Source organism: Eleutherodactylus coqui, chromosome 6 (assembly GCF_035609145.1).
Source record: "Eleutherodactylus coqui strain aEleCoq1 chromosome 6, aEleCoq1.hap1, whole genome shotgun sequence".
NCBI classification, from domain to species: domain Eukaryota; kingdom Metazoa; phylum Chordata; class Amphibia; order Anura; family Eleutherodactylidae; genus Eleutherodactylus; species Eleutherodactylus coqui.
The window spans coordinates 157,711,043-157,729,508 of NC_089842.1; the positions used below are offsets into that span (position 1 = coordinate 157,711,043).

Genomic DNA, 18,466 nt, shown 5'->3' on the forward strand with positions numbered 1-18,466 from the left:
GTTGGGCATCGGTTGCCGACAAACCGCTCCGTGTAAAAGCACCCTAAGCAAAGATGAAATGGAATAAAACACAAGCTTTACTAAATCTATTCCCACAAAACGAAAAAATAATTTGCTCAACTCCTCCTGCTCTACAGAACATGATGGCCGCAGTTTGGACGCCACGTTCAAGTGGACAGGTTCTCTTTAAATTGAGGACATAAATAATCCACAACTACAGAAATCATTCACGTTTGCTTTATTGATGACTTCAGAGGAAGAGAAAGAAAAAAAAAAAAAAGACAGTTGTCAAAAGTTCTTGCAATGGTGAAAACCAGAGGAGCCAAGAAGCCACCATGTAGAAGCAGCTTACTGCCTGTAGTTTCGGAGGTGTTTACTCTCAGCCCCTCCAACACTGAACTGGTTAAAGCTTTTGTGTGGACCCGTAAACCTCCGAACTACCAGTGACTGAGCGTGCTGTACTAGTCATGTGATTGATGGTTTTAAAATATAGATTTCTATTTACAAGTATATATTAACTTCAACTAAAGGGCCTCTATCTCGTCTTCAACTGAGGAAGCAGTATTTGTCTTAAAACAAACCTCGTTATCAAAGTCGGAGTACAAAATCGTACAAACGGTGTGCAGATTATGTAAAGAGGTTCAAGGACATCAATAAAATAGGCTTTCTTCTTCCAGAAGCACTGCCCCCTTGTCTATGGCCTGCCTCTAGAATTGCAGTCTCATTTACGTAAACGAGGCTGATTTGAAGTACCAAAAGTAGCGCATAAAACGGAAGTGGCGCAGGTTCTGGAAAAAAAAAAAAGCAGCCATTTTTCTCCAGTCTCATACAACCTCTTTAAAAAAAAAATCTAAAATTAGAAAATCCCTAATAAATATAAGTCCCTGTATTCCTAATGATATACCGTAATTATATCCGTTTCTAGGAAAGCTGGGTGTCAACCAATATGGCTGCCATTACACTTCTCACCCAGCTTTTCTGGAATCCTGGGTGGCAAACCCACTTTGTTATGAAGTGGTAGGATTATAAGATTGTTTTAGAATGGTATTACCATGTGGGGCTCTGGAAATGCTGGGTAACAACTCCATAGAAGCTGTATCAGCAACCATTCTGGGTCACCACGAAAAGGGCAATGGGTAGGACTTCTATTTATTGTGAATTTCTTTTTTTTTGGCTTTTCGGGGTAAATTCTCTTTAAGAAGGGTCAATAAGTGCCAACACCGGCAAAATTGGAATTTTTTCAAGAAAACTATGATATATCTATATATTATTTATAACGCTGTTCTTCAAGGAGCATCAATATTTGCTCTGAAGACAAACCGTCAAAATGAGGCAACAACCTGCCCTCGGCACCAGTAGTCAATTCTGCCGTCTTGCTGCTTATCTTGGCTGCCATGGTGATTGTTGCCCATTCCTGCTCTACGCATTTAAAGTCAACATTAAGAAACCAAAAAAAAATCGTAAGCAGCAACATCTTCTCCTGCAGAAACAAGGAGAAAACAGCGATGCAGGCGCACCGTCTCCGAAACCACTGCTCTTCTCCTTTAAAAGTCTAAACCAGTTCACAATTGCACTTTTGCCTCCTGGCTGCCCTGTGCAGGAACCTTATTTGGCATCGCAGCTCACGTCCTCCTCTGCCATGGCGCTTTCACTCCCAGACTTGGTCCCATTGTACAGAGAGTCCTTTCCATTCAGGTAGCCATTTTCAGTTATCTCTGTGATTGTGAGGGTTTCCTGTCTTTTCAGCTCGCTGGCTTCGGCCTCGTCATCATCGAGGTTTCTTAGGACCAGGGGGAGTTTGCTGTCAGAGGCAGTGTTCTCCAGGAAGGCGATGTTGCTCTCCTCATATTTGGGCAGTGGGTCTCCATCCTCCAGGCGCTTGGTGTACTGCTTGCGGTTATCAGAGGCGCTTTTTACGGCTTTCTCCAAAATTTCTTTCTCTACTAGACGCAGCTTGACGGCCATGGCTGCATGTAGCGAGAGGTCACCAGTGTCCAGGAGGTGCTTATCATCCTGCGATTGGGAAGAAATGGGAGAATTCAGAAACACTTAGGTCATCAGTTGTGAGAAATCTCAGAATAAAGATCCAACGCACTAGCGTATTTTCTTTCAAAGTGTTTTTATTGCTTTTTCGTTAACAAGACTTGTAAAATTATAACACATATGCGAGAATTTGATGATACTGTACAACACAAGCCTGTGAAAAACAACCAGCAGCATTTTCAATTTTCTTGTACAAAATCAACCAATAAAACTCTTTGAACTAAATATTCTTCCTATGCGCGTGGTTTCTTATAGTTAACGTTAACAAGGGGAGGTAGGGTACAAACCGACATGGGGAGAAAGACAAGGGTGCGAGGGGGGAGAGGGTGCGAGGGGGCGAGGGTGCAGAGGGGGCGAGGGTGCAGAGGGGGGAGAGGGGGCGAGGGGGGAGAGGGGGCGAGGGGGGAGAGGGGGCGAGGGGGGAGAGGGGGCGAGGGTGCAGAGGGGGCGAGGGTGGCGAGGGGGCGAGGGGGCGAGGGGGGAGAGGGGGCGAGGGGGGAGAGGGGGCGAGGGGGGAGAGGGGGCGAGGGGGGAGAGGGGGCGAGGGGGGAGAGGGGGCGAGGGGGGAGAGGGGGCGAGGGGGGAGAGGGGGCGAGGGGGGAGAGGGGCGAGAGGGGGTGAGGGGGGAGAGGGGGCGAGGGTGCAGAGGGGGCGAGGGTGCAGAGGGGGCGAGGGTGCAGAGGGGGGCGAGGGGGCAGAGGGGGCGAGGGGGCAGAGGGGGCGAGGGGGCAGAGGGGGCGAGGGGGCAGAGGGGGCGAGGGGGCAGAGGGGGCGAGGGGGCAGAGGGGGCGAGGGGGCAGAGGGGGCGAGGGGGCAGAGGGGGCGAGGGGGCAGAGGGGGCGAGGGGGCAGAGGGGGCAGAGGGGGCGAGGGGGCAGAGGGGGCGAGGGGGCAGAGGGGGCGAGGGGGCGAGGGGGCGAGGGGGCAGAGGGGGCAGAGGGGGCGAGGGGGCAGAGGGGGCAGAGGGTGCGAGGGTGCAGAGGGGGAGAGGGGGAGAGGGGGAGAGGGGGCGAGGGGGCGAGGGGGCGAGGGGGCGAGGGGGAGAGGGGGCGAGGGGGCGAGGGGGAGAGGGGGCGAGGGGGAGAGGGGGAGAGGGGGCGAGGGGGAGAGGGGGCGAGGGGGCGAGGGGGCGAGGGGGCGAGGGGGAGAGGGGGCGAGGGGGCGAGGGGGCGAGGGTGCGAGGGGGAGAGGGGGAGAGGGGGCGAGGGGGAGAGGGGGCGAGGGGGAGAGGGTGCGAGGGGGAGAGGGTGCGAGGGGGAGAGGGTGCGAGGGGGAGAGGGTGCGAGGGGGAGAGGGTGCGAGGGGGAGAGGGTGCGAGGGGGAGAGGGTGCGAGGGGGAGAGGGTGCGAGGGGGAGAGGGGGCGAGGGGGAGAGGGGGCGAGGGGGAGAGGGGGCGAGGGGGAGAGGGGGCGAGGGGGAGAGGGGGCGAGGGGGAGAGGGGGCGAGGGGGAGAGGGGGCGAGGGGGAGAGGGGGCGAGGGGGAGAGGGGGCGAGGGGGAGAGGGGGCGAGGGGGAGAGGGGGCGAGGGGGCGAGGGGGAGAGGGGGAGAGGGGGAGAGGGGGAGAGGGGGAGAGGGGGAGAGGGGGAGAGGGGGAGAGGGGGAGAGGGGGCGAGGGGGAGAGGGGGCGAGGGGGAGAGGGGGCGAGGGGGCGAGGGGGCGAGGGGGCGAGGGGGAGAGGGGGCGAGGGGGAGAGGGGGAGAGGGGGAGAGGGGGCGAGGGGGAGAGGGTGCGAGGGGGAGAGGGGGAGAGGGGGAGAGGGGGAGAGGGTGCGAGGGGGAGAGGGGGAGAGGGTGCGAGGGGGAGAGGGTGCGAGGGGGAGAGGGTGCGAGGGGGAGAGGGTGCGAGGGGGAGAGGGTGCGAGGGGGAGAGGGTGCGAGGGGGAGAGGGTGCGAGGGGGAGAGGGTGCGAGGGGGAGAGGGTGCGAGGGGGAGAGGGTGCGAGGGGGAGAGGGTGCGAGGGGGAGAGGGGGAGAGGGGGAGAGGGTGCGAGGGGGAAAGGGTGCGAGGGGGAAAGGGTGCGAGGGGGAAAGGGTGCGAGGGGGAAAGGGTGCGAGGGGGAAAGGGTGCGAGGGGGAAAGGGTGCGAGGGGGAAAGGGTGCGAGGGGGAAAGGGTGCGAGGGGGAAAGGGTGCGAGGGGGAAAGGGTGCGAGGGGGAAAGGGTGCGAGGGGGAAAGGGTGCGAGGGGGGGGGGGGGGACCATCCAAAAACCATCCTTACTTTTACCAATTGTTGTCTGTGTACCACACACTCACTCGCAATTACCTGTGGCTAGCCATCTTGAGAACATGGGTGTATTTCTTATGTCTATCCAAATTGCCCAGCTTCGATAAAACTTGTCATATCCCGTCGGGTCTTCCGCAACTCTTAGCCTCTCCATTCTCTCGCTCATCCATCACTCCTACCCATGCGCACTAGCGTATTTTATATCCATGTGTCGGACGTGCAAAAAATGTTTGATGCACAGACAGCGTACGGAACCATTTTATTTAGCGAGGCAGCACAGACTAACGAGTTTTTTCATGTAGACACTGTCTGTTTGAAAAAAATGTATCGCATGTCCTATTCTTGCCCCTATCACGGGCGAGCAATAAGACATGCAAATGGATAGGACAGCACACAAAGGGGTGTCCATGTGGTGTGTGAGGCAAGCTGCACCCGAACCAACTCGGGCACAAGGGGATCGATCAGACATGTCTTGTTGAGCAAATCAGTAAAATGCTGTGAACCTGTCTGGGCTTCCACATTGGAAGCCCATGTGACAGGTTTACAGGACATTACCAGACCAGAAAACTCAGTGACATAACCTGTCAAGATGCCACAGTGCTGGAACGGTGCTCCGGCGCCATAGTGAGTATACTGCTTTAATACTAGTTTTGGGGCACAAAACTATTAAAAAAAAAAAAAAAAAAAAAAAAGAATTAAATGGACAACCCCTTTAAGTGATTCTCAGCTGGAACACACTGCTATAACTATGTTTTTAAATTGTGGATTTGACTTACTTTCTTTATCTTCTACTTAGGGTCTTGCAAGTTTACGGATTACTGGGCAGAGCCAGTGGATTAAAAAATTACCTTCTTACTAGATATAGGAAAAAGGCAATTTTATCACACAAAAACTTTCAGGCACTTATAAAAAAGTCTTTCATAAAAGTTTCATCCTTATGTCTGTGTTCTATCTTGGCAGCAGGAGCCGTTATATGCTATAAAACACTTCTGGGCCTGCTGCCATGAATGTGGCCGACATGACACTCTGTGTGCTGACCGTACCTCTACTGTGGTTCTGTAAGTCTTGAGCAGGAGGGAAGCTCTTGCCTCTAGGAAGGTCCACAGCTTAATCTCATTGTCCCAGCTCACTGGAAACTCGCTATTCCCCAAGGTGAAGATCTTATCGATCGCATGGTCTCCGATTAAGTGTTCTTTCAGTTCGTCTGTAAAGAAGATGTAAAATGAAAGGTCAGTGATGAGATCACCTGCACGATACACTGCTAAAAAACCCATAAGGGATTATAAGTAGAACGCCCTCATGTTAGTCTTGTACTACAAACCCTAGCATGGCTTTTGTCAATTATACAATAGAAAGATGTAGGTTGATTTCAACAGGGAGACACACACTGATATATCAACATAGATTAGCATGGCTCAGGCTCCAGAGATCCTCAACAAACTGCTAACTTTGCTGGGAAGAAAACTCTGTTATAGAGGACATTTCACAATATTGCACAATTTAAATCTACATATAGTGGGCAAAGTAAGGGGACGCCTGAAGAGCCAACTTCCCCTCTGTCTGAGCAGCAATTACATGACATTTTTTTCCCACTTGCAGAGCATCCAGGTGTAGCACAGTTAAGGTTATCCCTTGTGGTTTATGGCAGTAAAGAGATAATATCGGTTTCCCTGTTGGTCTAGGGCAGTATAGGGGTTAATGTATGCATTCCTGGTGGTCTATAGCGGTAAAGGTGTGTGTCAGTATCCCTGGTGGTCTAGGACACGGAAAGTGTGAATGTCAGCTTTTCTGTAGTAAGTGAGCTAATGTTGATTTTCCTGGTGGTCTAGAGCAGTAATGGTGTTCACGTCAGTGCACTGGGTGGTCTATAATCCAGTGTCAATATCCTCGAGTGTCTAAAGGCCCATTTTGACTGTACGAATGTTGGGCAAACAATGCCCAACACTCGTCCTCGCACATACTCGCTCCCATGCTGCTGCACAGGAGCTAGTATTGCTGGCTCACAGCGGGGCAGCAGGAGGAGATTTCTCTCCTCTCGCTCCCCCGCCCCTCTCCATTCACTTCACATAGCGGCCATTCAGTATTGAGCGGCTGCTATTAACACTGAGCGATCAGCTCCTCGTCTATCATTTATGCAGCATTTATGGCCGCTCTGTGAGCAACAGCACGGGAGCAAGTGTATGAAGAACGAGTGTCAGACATCATTTGCCCGACATTCGTCCCGTCTAAATAGACCTTAAAGGGGTTGTCCCGCGAAAGCAAGTGGGTCTATACACTTCTGTTTGGCCATATTAATGCACTTTGTAATGTACATTGTGCATTAATTATGAGCCATACAGAAGTTATCAGAAATTATTCACTTACCTGTTCCGTTGCTAGCGTCCTCGTCTCCATGGTGCCGTCTAATTTTCAGCGTCTAATCGCCGGATTAGACGCGCTTGCGCAGTCCGGTCTTCTTCTTTTCTCAATGGGGCCGCTTGTGCCGGAGAGCGGCTCCGTGTAGCTCCGCCCCATCACGTGCCGATTCCAGCCAATCAGGAGGCTGGAATCGGCAATGGACCGCACAGAAGCCCTGCGGTCCACCGAGGGAGAAGATCCCGGCGGCCATCTTCAGCAGGTAAGTAAGAAGTCACCGGAGCGCGGGGATTCAGGTAAGCGCTGTGCAGATTTTTTTTTAGGTCCCTGCATCGGGTTTGTCTCGCGCCGAACGGGGGGGCTGTTGAAAAAAAAAAAAAAACCCGTTTCGGCGCGGGACAACCCCTTTAAGGCAGAAAAAAATGACTAATTGTAAGGTCCTTGATAGAGGGTAGTGGAAGGATTGTGCTTGGTTCCCTGAGTGGGAGATGGCTTCTATGCGGATTACAAGTAACAGTATACCACATTTATCTCTGTAGCAGGCATGTTTATACATAATGTCTTACCTTCACTCATGCAGAAGACTCGCAAAAAAGCCAGAAGCTGAGCAGATATTGGTGGCTCAGTAATATGCAATGCAAATACACTGGACCTACGCAGAGAGACATAATAGGGTATTAAAGCCTGAACCTTACATAGCTACTAGAACACATATGTGGTCATTTAATTCGAAGGAGGCTCAGGGACTTGAAACTTTAAAAAATTCCATCATAACTTAAGGGCCACTTTGGTGAAACCACATTTTTCCATCTCTTCACTCCTGACTTGATTGTGTCACCCTCTTGAGGTATCCTATGTATATTGCAGTCACTTCCCTGCTTATCAGGCACCATCTTGATGCTGATATTTCTCCCTGCTCTCTCTTACTACACTGTGCAATCAATGCCATGGCGCATCATATGACCAGCTAGAGACTTTACCATCTCTGCCTGCAGTGAGGTCAGTGCCATTAGAATTTGTATTCTATATTCACCTAAATAAGCTACAGAACATAAATATATAGTCAGGAGGAAGAGTTGTGATCTCCTTCATTTTAACTGTGTGACAATAACCGAGCCTCTAATCATCACCAGTAACTGTGATAGGAGTTTGCATCCTCCTCTAAAGAGCTCCTGTAGTACACTCATGTAATATCATCACACAGAAATTATGTGGATTGAAAAACTGACTAGTTTGAAAGACCATAAAGCCAAGTAAATCTCAGATAGTCAGAATGAGATCACAAGACCACCTGAGGAGAAGCACTCTAGGATTCTCAGCTAAAAAGGAATAACTAAACAAGTTAATACTAGCCGACCTATCTATACTGGGAAGGGGCGGGGGTATTTACATAATGAATGAATACAATTTCACCGGAGGGGCTCTTGAATCAATTAGATAAATGGAATATTCCATGCAATAAGCTTATTACACTGCCTGTAGAAGTCCTAGTATCCGCTCTATACTAATTACATCTGGTACCACCAATACCGCACTGACACACTTCCTGCACTTGATAGAAATCCCAAGGGTGTAGCCACCTCTTAATTGTATTCTTCAGTCCTGAAGAGTGGGAATTCTCCAAACAAGAGTGGTTCTCAATGCAAAGCAAATAAAACCATAATGACCTACAGGATTTATGATTGTTAGCTCTGGTGAGGAAAATAGCAGCTCACTATAGGTTAAAACCTCACACACATATGGATACAAAGTTGATTATTAACAAGAAGTCATTGTACTCATAGCTTATGAACATTTGAAGGAGTCACACTAGAATATACAAAGGGGCACTTTAATGTACATTAAAACGTGGAATCCATTCCCCATTATTTTGCTAGTATGTGAATATACCATCAATTGAAACTGAAGGCCCAAAGCCTGAGGCTGCACAACTGAGCGATTCTGATCACAACATGACCTTTCTGATTTTTGTCCGGTGTGGAGTTCTCATGGATCACTAGAACCCAATAATAGAATGGGTCGCATCTTCCTGGGACACAAGCCCTCTCTGCATGTGGATTGCAGACACTGCATTGTGAGTAGTTTTGTTCATTGCCACTTCTCGCAAGAACATCAGATTTCGTTTCTGGCACTTTTAGATCATGCTTGTGGTCACAGCATTTATTAGGTTCTTCAGAAAACTGAGTGATGAACTAGAGGAACTTTTGTAAGCATCCTTGGAAAAGTAATATCACTTGCCTTGGAATCAAAACCATCATGTGAACATAAGTGACACAGAAAAGCCTGTAGTTCTCGTCACCACAATGCAGGTTTATGCTTGCAGAGCTACATTTATTTCTTTTTGACTTCATTAATGTGTAGATTGCGATAACATTTCAGTTCATTGAACACTAACCGGCTGATAAAAGACGTGTGTGTGGATCTACAATCAATCCACTAGTAAGAGACCATGCATCTGAAGAGAGGTTGTCATGTAACCCGTTAGTAACCACCAACACTTTTTGAGTGGCAGTCACCAGAGGGCTTTGCTCCGATGCATGCGCCTTTTTTTAGCGCCGCATCAGAAGCCTTCATGGGTGTCCCTGATAACAGCTGAGCTCCTGCACCAACAGCTGAGAGGAGAACTAGTTTTAGATGCCGCAGTTAATGCAACCACAGTATCCAGCAGGCTGACAGACAGAGAGGGCTCCCTGTGTCACCCATCACCCCTTTCCGATGGATTCATAGGGTTGCTACTGAACCTGGAGGCCTAACAGTGGCCATCTACGGTGTCCTATTAAGCCCTGCCGGAGGAAGGATCTAATAGGCATCTAGAATAGTAATAGTAAGCTCAGGTCTCAGAATGGGACAAAAATGGAAGGTGTAATAAAAATGGAGAAAAATATAAAAATAAACTCAAACCCCTCCAATATAAAAATTGGTACCTCTGCATTCACAACAACCCTAATAAAAGAGTTAGCATTGTTATTTACTCTGCATGGTGAACAGCATATAAAGACTGTGGCCAAAATTGCCAATTTTGCATATCCTACTCTACAAAAGAACTGAATAAAAAGTGATGAAATAGTCATATGAACCATAAAATGATACTATTAAAAACTACATCTTGCCCTACAAAAAAAAAAAAAAAAATTTAAAAAAGCCCTCAAGCAGCTCTGTTGACAGAAAAATAAAAATGTCGAGTCTTTGAATGCTGTAATCCCCAAAAAAAACAAGTATAGATGCAAAAGGAAAACATTCTGCTGCAGCTGTAGCGGTCACACACCATATGGGATATAATAAATGACAAACCCACCTCTGCTGTATGGGCCAAACTCAGCCCTGCTTCATCAACAGTTGCACATTGTACTTACGTAGGTATGCCAGCTCGTGCCAGGACTTCGGCCTTCATGGCATAAAGCCTGTCACTTTTGCTGACGCCCAGCTTTATCTTCACCCGGTCGTGAGCATTATTCTCAAAGAAGAATCCGTTGTGGATGACAAACTCTGCGTTTGACCGAGTGCCATAAAAAATGTAAATCTGGGTTTGGACAGAGACATGAGTCAGAATTTAACAAGACTGTACCAAAAAGGGTAAAGCCTAGCACTGAAATGTGGAATGGAGGTCTGCCCTTTGGTCTGTTTATCCAACTGTGATAACAAAATAACAAATTATCTATCTCCCACCCAATAAAAGTTATGGTGCGCTGTATGTGTTAGCAGCTGGACGGTTCGCTCCATAGATGGCTGTTCATGTCAGCCTGCGAAATACCGTCAGCCCAGACATATGGACAGGGGAGCCTGCACTGCCCAGTAATCAGCCGGCATGTTCATGGCACCTACCTAGATCGGTCGCCTCACATTACTAAGAAAACACACACATAGTAATCTGTGAAATTAAGTAACCATTTAAAGGGGAAATCCACCAAAAAGTGATATTGGGATATGTCATAACGGATCAGATGGCTCCCCACAGCTAACTGTCATATTAAGCAGCCATGTCCCTGCCACTACTACAATGCTGACAACAATCTGAAGTTGTATTTACATGGGCGAGTTTAACGCACGAGTTCTGTCCGATAGTAACGTGGATGGAACTCGCACATGAAAATAACACATTAATATCAATGTGTTTATTTACATCAGCAATTTCTTTTTCTAGACTCATGGTCCAAGATAGAAAAAACAAACAAAAAAACAAAATCACAGCATGTCTTATTTTGGGGGGATTCTGCTTAGAAATCACCCATTAGTTCCTAAGGAACAACTCGTGTGTGAATGCAAGTTTTATGCAAATGTGATAGGATTATTCTATTTTTACTATTAAAACATGTGATTTTTATGTGTGTAAAAAAAACATGCAGGAAAATTGCATGTATGCTTTTCTCACAAAACAGATCACAATCGCAGACAAATTGCAGTTTTTCCAAGTGTGATACTTGTCGGAGTTTTTTGGACTGATATCACACTCACCCGTGTAAATACGGCCTAAACCTATGTTTCCCAAACTCCAATCCTCACAACCCTCCAACAGGTCATGATTTGAGGGTATCATAAAGAGAGAAGATATATGTGGCAATGTCTGAGGCACCGACAATAATTACCTCACCTGTGCAGTACTGAGGAAATCCTGAAAACATGACCTGTTGGAGGGCCGTGAGGACTGCAGTTTGAAAAACACTGATCTAAACAATCAATAGATCTTAACTTAAAGGGAATCTGTTACCTACTTTAAGCCCTACCAACTAATCTTATGGGCTGAAAGTAGGTGACCTGCTGTGTCCGGGGATGTAAGGGTTATACTTACCTCCCCTGTTGTCAGCGCTGAAAACTGCTGCTCGATGCGTTGAGTAGCACGCCAAGCAGTCCGCCCATTCTAATTTTATAATGGGGGGGACTACTTAGCAGCGATGCCCAATGTACTACAGTGGTGGCTTTTTTAGCGCTCATACTGGGGCAATGACGGAGAAGGTAAGTATGACGCTTACGTCCCCGGACTCCACAGATCACCTACTTTCAGCCCATAAAATTAGCCTCTAGGGATAAAAATAGGTGATGGAGTCTTTAAAATGTTATGTAATATAAACCTCTGAGGTGTGCCAAAGGGATCCAAGGCGCTCCAGAGGACACTGCAGCTCAGAAATCAGTGGCGGATTGTACTCAAGATCCAACGAGTTTGTCTGGCATGTACTAATTGCATGATTATATTACTTTCACTGGAATGATCCTTAAGAGGTTAGAGATCTTGGATCAAAAGTAAGATCCCAGCATGCTTAGCATAACAGGTGCTTCAAATATTCATGTGGCACAGCTTATTACATTCTGGAAAGCCAAGAAGCATTCCCTTTCAGCTAACTGACTGGCCCTGCAAGTTCCACCCCTTTGGTAAGGTGTCAAGGATACAGCCATGTGTTCCAGCTAACCACTATGGCAAAGTGGGATCTTCAGCGCCCAGGATGTACATTCTGTCAGCTCTATCTATTGGAGCACCACTTTAGTATCTAGTAGCTTAGGCCACAATATACCCACTTTATAGCGTGTACAACCTCAACTCCAGACATATATGTTCAGCTACTAGTTAGGGAGACTAGATTTTCTACTTCGCAATGGCTACACAGGTCTAACACATGACAACTACGTATGTAAGGCAAAATGTGTTCCGATTAGCTGTTGTACCCCTCTATATTTCGGAGAAATTATATACAGGCTGGCCCACAGAAAATGAGCCGGGCACCACACTCTTATAAAAGCGATCTAAAAGAAAATCTGTCTGTGTTGCCCATAACAACCAATCACAGCGCAGGTTTCACTTTACCTCGGCAATATAAGAAATAGCAACCAATCACAGTGCAGCTTTCATTTTACCTCAGCAGTATAATAGCAACCAATCACAGTGCAGCTTTCACTTTGCCTCAGAAATATAAGAAATAGCAACCAATCACAGCGTAGCTTTCACTTTACCTCAGCAGTATAAGGAATAGCAACCAATCACAGCGTAGCTTTCACTTTACCTCAGCAGTATAAGAAAGAGTAGCCAATCACAGAGCAGCTTTCATTTTACCTCAGCAGTATAAGAAATAAAACCTGAGCTGTAACTGGTTGCTATGGGCAACAACGATTTTTTTTCAGACATCTTTCATTAGAGTGTGGTGCCAGGCATATTTTTCCATGGCCCACCCTGTATAAAGTGTATTACCCAGCAGGGCATGACAATCGGCACAGAGTAAAGAGGAGATTAAATGTCTTCTCTATCCTGAGAGATGATGGAGGGACATGCCAAATAAGATAAGACACAACGAGCTATGTATATTTTTTTCTTTTAAATTAGCAAAAATTAATATGCAGCGAGGACAGGAAAACCTATTAGAGCCCTGCTAAGCGTCTTTGTCCCTCCTCTGCCCTGACTGCTTCCCTCACAGACCTGTAGGAAAGGTTATCTATAGGTGTAGTAACCAAGGCTAATCATTAATCAGATTGTTCTAAAACTGGCCTTAATGTACGAGGGACGGGTAGCATCACGTACGAGGGACGGGTAGCATCACGTACGAGGGACGGGTAGCATCACGTACGAGAGACGGGTAGCATCACGTACGAGAGACGGGTAGCATCACGTACGAGAGACGGGTAGCATCACGTACGAGAGACGGGTAGCATCACGTACGAGGGACGGGTAGCATCACGTACGAGGGACGGGTAGCATCACGTACGAGGGACGGGTAGCATCACGTACGAGGGACGGGTAGCATCACGTACGAGGGACGGGTAGCATCACGTACGAGGGACGGGTAGCATCACGTACGAGGGACGGGTAGCATCACGCACGAGGGACGGGTAGCATCACGCACGAGGGACGGGTAGCATCACGCACGAGGGACGGGTAGCATCACGCACGAGAGACGTGTAGTATCATGTATGAGAGACGTGTAGTACGGAGCGAGTGCTAAAGAGACGTATGAACAATCACTTCATCTCTTCACATAATGGAGGCCGTTCCAAGGATTCCGGCTCTCAGCAGACATCTTACACTTCCCTTCAGCTACAAACTTGCCATACGGCCCCTTGTGCATAAGTGCTCAGCTCTTACCTGCTCGCCTTCCTTAAAGTCCTGCAACGCCACGCACTCGCATCGGTCATCCTCTAAATTATAACCAGTAGTTATCTAAGCAAGGGGAGAAGTAATGAATAAAGATTTGGACTCATTAGATACTATTTTACCTGCAGCAAGATTGTCTCTTTAGACGGCATAAAACTTTAATGAAAATTATTCAACGTGCGACTCTGTTCCACCTGACGTGACAGGTTTAGCGCTGAATATTTTATGAAACCTACTGGGGATCACAAACACTTTGTATTTAGAGAAGCAAAACTGGATTCTCATTCCACACCTGCTTTTTGGAGACTGGTCTTGGAAAAAAAAAAAAAAAAAATCATCGATCCGCCAAGGGCCCCAAGTGTGGCTAAAGTTATAGCTTGCTACAGTTATAGCTGTGGCATGGAGATATGGGAATATTTACCAGCTAAAGTCATAGAACCCCATTTATCACTGTCTTTGTCCATAGCATCCAATCACAGGGCAGCTTCCATTTTTCCGCAGCAGTTCAAGAGATGCAAGCTGAGTGCTGATTGGTTGCAACAGCCAGTTTTAGGCAGTTTTGATAAATGAGGCTCGGGGTTGTGCAGAGCTTCTACATGAGGGGCAGAAGGGACCCTGAGCTCTAAGGCTCCGTCCACATTACAGCTGGGGTATAGCGGTGCTTTATGGAACATAACAGTATACATTTGTAGATTTCTTTTGGGTATACAGACATGTATGACCACAGCCCATGATGCAATGCGCTCACTTGGAATCCACCAGGGCTTCCATTACTTTGGCTGCAAGAATAAAATTTGCTATTTTTTTGGCCGTCAAAGGTGGCAGAACTGCAGCGGGTCATCTGTGCTGGACTACAAATACTGACGAATCTCAATGATTTGCATGAGGTTTTTGACTGCAAGAATAGTATTGAAGACTACACTATTCTTGTGGCAAGCTGAAATATCAACAAGAGTATAATATATAATCAAAAATATATATATATCTTCTTTAAAGATGCAATTGGGAGTGCAGTATATGCAGCGTGCCACTATAAGCAACAAAAAGCAAAATAAAGTGATCTTAAAAGCCTAATAGGGGTTATTCCTATCTTATAAAGTGATGGTATAGCACTAGGATATGCCAATATTTTACGATCATGGAGGGGGGGGGGGGGGTCTGACCTTCGGGACCTCCACTGATCCTAAGAATGAAGGAGCTTCTGTGGTTTTTTTTGTATTGTCGCACCCCAGGCACCCACTTTGCAGGGGAACTGGCCCCATTCATTTGAACATCAATATGCTGCAGTGCCAGTACTGCGGAGGGCCGGCGCTCTGCTGTGCTGAGTTAGAAAACGGGGATGCAGCGCTAAATCAACACTATGGCCCCACAGATCGTAAAGTGATGGGATATCCTAGTAAACCATCACTTTATAAAATGGGAATACTCCTTTAGTGGGAGTTGTAATGGGGGCCTTATTGGTTGTCACCCAGCTGTTTAGCCTATAAAGGTGCATACCCGGCTACTTATGCAGAGATATAGGAAAGCTGGGTGACAACTTATCATCAGTACAACTCCCAGCTCTTACTGGTTGTCATCCATCTTTCCTAGAAAAACTTATATTTACTTGTAGCATATTAGTGAAGAAATGAAAGAATCAGACAGACAGTATAGGGATAACCTGTGATGCCAGTGCACCAATTTTCTAGAGCATGGTCACTCGGGTATCACTTACCAGGCCATTGGTGTGATTACACATGTCCCATAGTGGAATCAGGGCTAAAGTAACCCGAGATCCATCCTCGGTGGGAATCTGATTCTGTCGTGTCATGACGGATGATACAGCCCACCTGCAGTCAGAAAAGACCCCACAGGAGCTTTTATGAAGTCATGTGCATTTTATGATGAGGCCAGATTAATAGGAGGAAGGACAGCAGATAGTTCTGCTATGAAATGCAGAATTTACAAATTGCTATAGGCAGTTGATAAGACACCAGGGGCGATGTGCTACTTTGTCCATAAATAAAATACACATCACTGATTGATGGAGGAGTCCTCTGGAGGCCAGCGTTTATTGATTTTAATAGAACGTTCCAATAAATTATACAACGTATATAAAATATTGCATGGTCAATTATTGATTGAAAGCCAATTATCTGTTGGGGGTATTACAGTATAATACACTCATTGTCCAAAAAAAAAAAATCAGGCCCCTAGAAGGAGTTGTCGGAATCGAATTAAACTTTCTGTGTGTGATTGTAACGTTCATATAAATAAGTGACTACAATATCAGAGCAAAAGGATCATTTATTGCAGGAAAACAGACCCCTTGAAGAGAGGGTCTGGTACCCTGTTGTCCCACTAACTTAGATACAAGATGTGATACGGGCGGGCATGGAGGCTCTAGTACCGTGTTGTATCCAAACTAGAGGCAGTACAAGATGTGATATGGGCAGGCATGGAGGCTTTAGTACCCTGTTCTACCGCCTCTAGCTTGGATACAAGATGCAATACAGGCAGGCATGGAGGATCTAGTACCCTGCTGTACCGCCTCTAGCCTGGATACAAGATGTCATACAGGTGGGCATGGAGGCTCTAGTACCCTGTTGTACCGCCTCTAGCTTGGATACAAGATGTAATACAGGCGGGCATGGAGGCTTTAGTACCCCGTTGTACAGCCTCTAGCTTGGATACAAGATGTGATATGTGGGGCATGGAGGCATACAGGTTCCATACGGTATCCTGTGGGATATCGGTCCACATTTGCTGAAACGGAGTCTCTCGAAGGCTACCAAAGTTGGTTTCCCAGATGGTCCCATACATGTTGCATTGGTGAAAAATCTGGCAACCGGGCAGCCATGGAAGTGTAGAGGCGTTCCTGTGAACCTGTTGTGTGCTTCCGAGCATTATCCAGCTGGAAAATGCCTCTTGGAAGCCGCCATAAGAGGAACACATGTGGCTGCAGAATGTCCTGAACATATCGCTGAGCTGTCATTGTCCCTTGTACCACTACTAGGGGTGACCAAGTGTTGTATGTGATGGCCCCCCAGACCATCACACCAGCAGAGGGCAGTGTGCCGCTCCACAGCAAAGGCAGGATAGAGGCGCTCACCCCTAGGTCTCCATACACGAACACAGCATTTCTACAGTGTCTAAACTAAACCTGGATTCAAAGCTGAAGACAACTTGGTTTCACTCCCATAGCAGTCCAATTTCATCATTCACGACACCATTGCAAACTGAGTTGTTGTTGGGTGAGTGTCAAAGGCAGTACAGATAACGGGGGCTGTGATACATGGTTCCGACAGACACAGAGACCTGTAACGATGGCGCCACCTGTCTCTGGATGGCTGACAATCAAACAGTTGGAGCTGCTGATGCTTATTGGACGATCAGATGATCCTCTCTACTAGCGATCTGTCGAGGGTGTCCTGAGCCCGGTCAACTGGTGTGTGTGCCCTCACGCATCCACTGGTCCCAACACCTCCTAACAGTCTGGTCAGAACCGCCCAGGTGGCAGCAATTCGTCGATACGACCATCCAGCTTCTCGCATTCCAAAACTGTGCCTCTCTCAAACTCGGTTAACTGGGTGAAATCTCTTCGACTGCGTCATAGAGGCGTCTAGTGGTCAACAAGCTCTACACAAGCGGAAAAAGAGGTCACTACATACAAGGAGCCTCTGAGAGCCTTTTTATAGGCCAAAAGTGGAACCTCTTTTAGAGCCTCACGTGGTAAGACCGTTCATCTAATCATACCACAACTCTAAGGATTTGCGTAACTGTCTGAGATGTAACTGCATGCAGAGTTTAGACGCAAAATGACAACTTCTTCTAGGGGCACGATTATATTTGACAAAGTGTATTTTTTTTGTTTCTACATTTTATTTCTGTTAAGCAACAAACTCAATTTTCTCTTTCAAAATATGTAAAAAGAACAACATATACATAAAATTCACCAAGTAACTTTTGTTTTCCCCACTTAGTACGAAACAAAAGGCACATAAAGCGAATGTAACACTATACGACAACATAAAATAACGTAGTAAATTCCCTCTTTGATGCAGACTTGTATCACCCTGCCTTTACACAAAATGATGTGTTTTACTAGCAGTTAATTAATATATTGCCATTTTCTCTCAAGCACTTTCCTTACCATTGTGCAATGCCTGAAAAATGTACCCCAAGCTAAAGAAATTAGCTCCCTTTGACTTCTTCCACTACATAGCTATTTGCTCTATATGGAGCTGAAGAGTCGTGCGGCTACCGAAATACCTCAACACAACCAGCTCATTATACCATAAATGAGTTTTGCTGTAAACGTATAAAAAAAAAAAAAAAACACAAAAAGGATAGTAAATACCAAAAAAAGTAAACTAAGAATTATAAATAACTGACCTGTAGTCGTCGAATGTAAAAGCGTCCTTTAGAGGCAGCTTGTTCGCATTGGGATGAGTCTAAGGTTACAGAAAAATAAGGCACAAGAGAAGAGAACAGAAAAACGTCAGAAATTGCTAAGCAAAATTTCATAATTTAGCTTCCTAACAGATCCTAACAAGAGCCAAATGAAACAGGAGGTGCCCAGAAATGTTACGCAGGGATCATCGTGCTATTATGTTCTCATATATCAATGTCAACTTAATTTGTTGTGCCCAGCAGGTTCCATTAATCTGCGTCCCCGTATTCTGAGACAGAACTCGCAGGCAACGCAAATTTAACAATATAAGGTGGACGCTATGAACAGGGAAGCGGCCATCATTTATACATGTCAGCGAGGAAGCAAGAATTAATTAGGCAT

General features: G+C 46.9%; 1 protein-coding gene across 2 annotated transcripts in view; it reads right to left on the reverse strand.

Moving 5' to 3' along the window:
- Nucleotides 1-223: 223 nt before the first annotated feature.
- Nucleotides 224-18,466, reverse strand: part of SETD3 (SET domain containing 3, actin N3(tau)-histidine methyltransferase) — a 61,046-nt gene continuing 42,803 nt past the window's right edge. For both annotated transcript variants that reach the window (XM_066608053.1, XM_066608054.1), the window contains exons 8-14: nt 18,067-18,125; nt 15,407-15,521; nt 13,684-13,758; nt 9,974-10,140; nt 7,187-7,272; nt 5,309-5,469; nt 224-2,013 (exon numbers count right to left, since the gene is read on the reverse strand). In XM_066608053.1, coding sequence (XP_066464150.1) covers nt 1,606-2,013; nt 5,309-5,469; nt 7,187-7,272; nt 9,974-10,140; nt 13,684-13,758; nt 15,407-15,521; nt 18,067-18,125 — 1,071 coding nt within the window. In that variant the 3' untranslated portion in view covers nt 224-1,605. The remainder of the gene's footprint in view (nt 2,014-5,308; nt 5,470-7,186; nt 7,273-9,973; nt 10,141-13,683; nt 13,759-15,406; nt 15,522-18,066; nt 18,126-18,466) is intronic.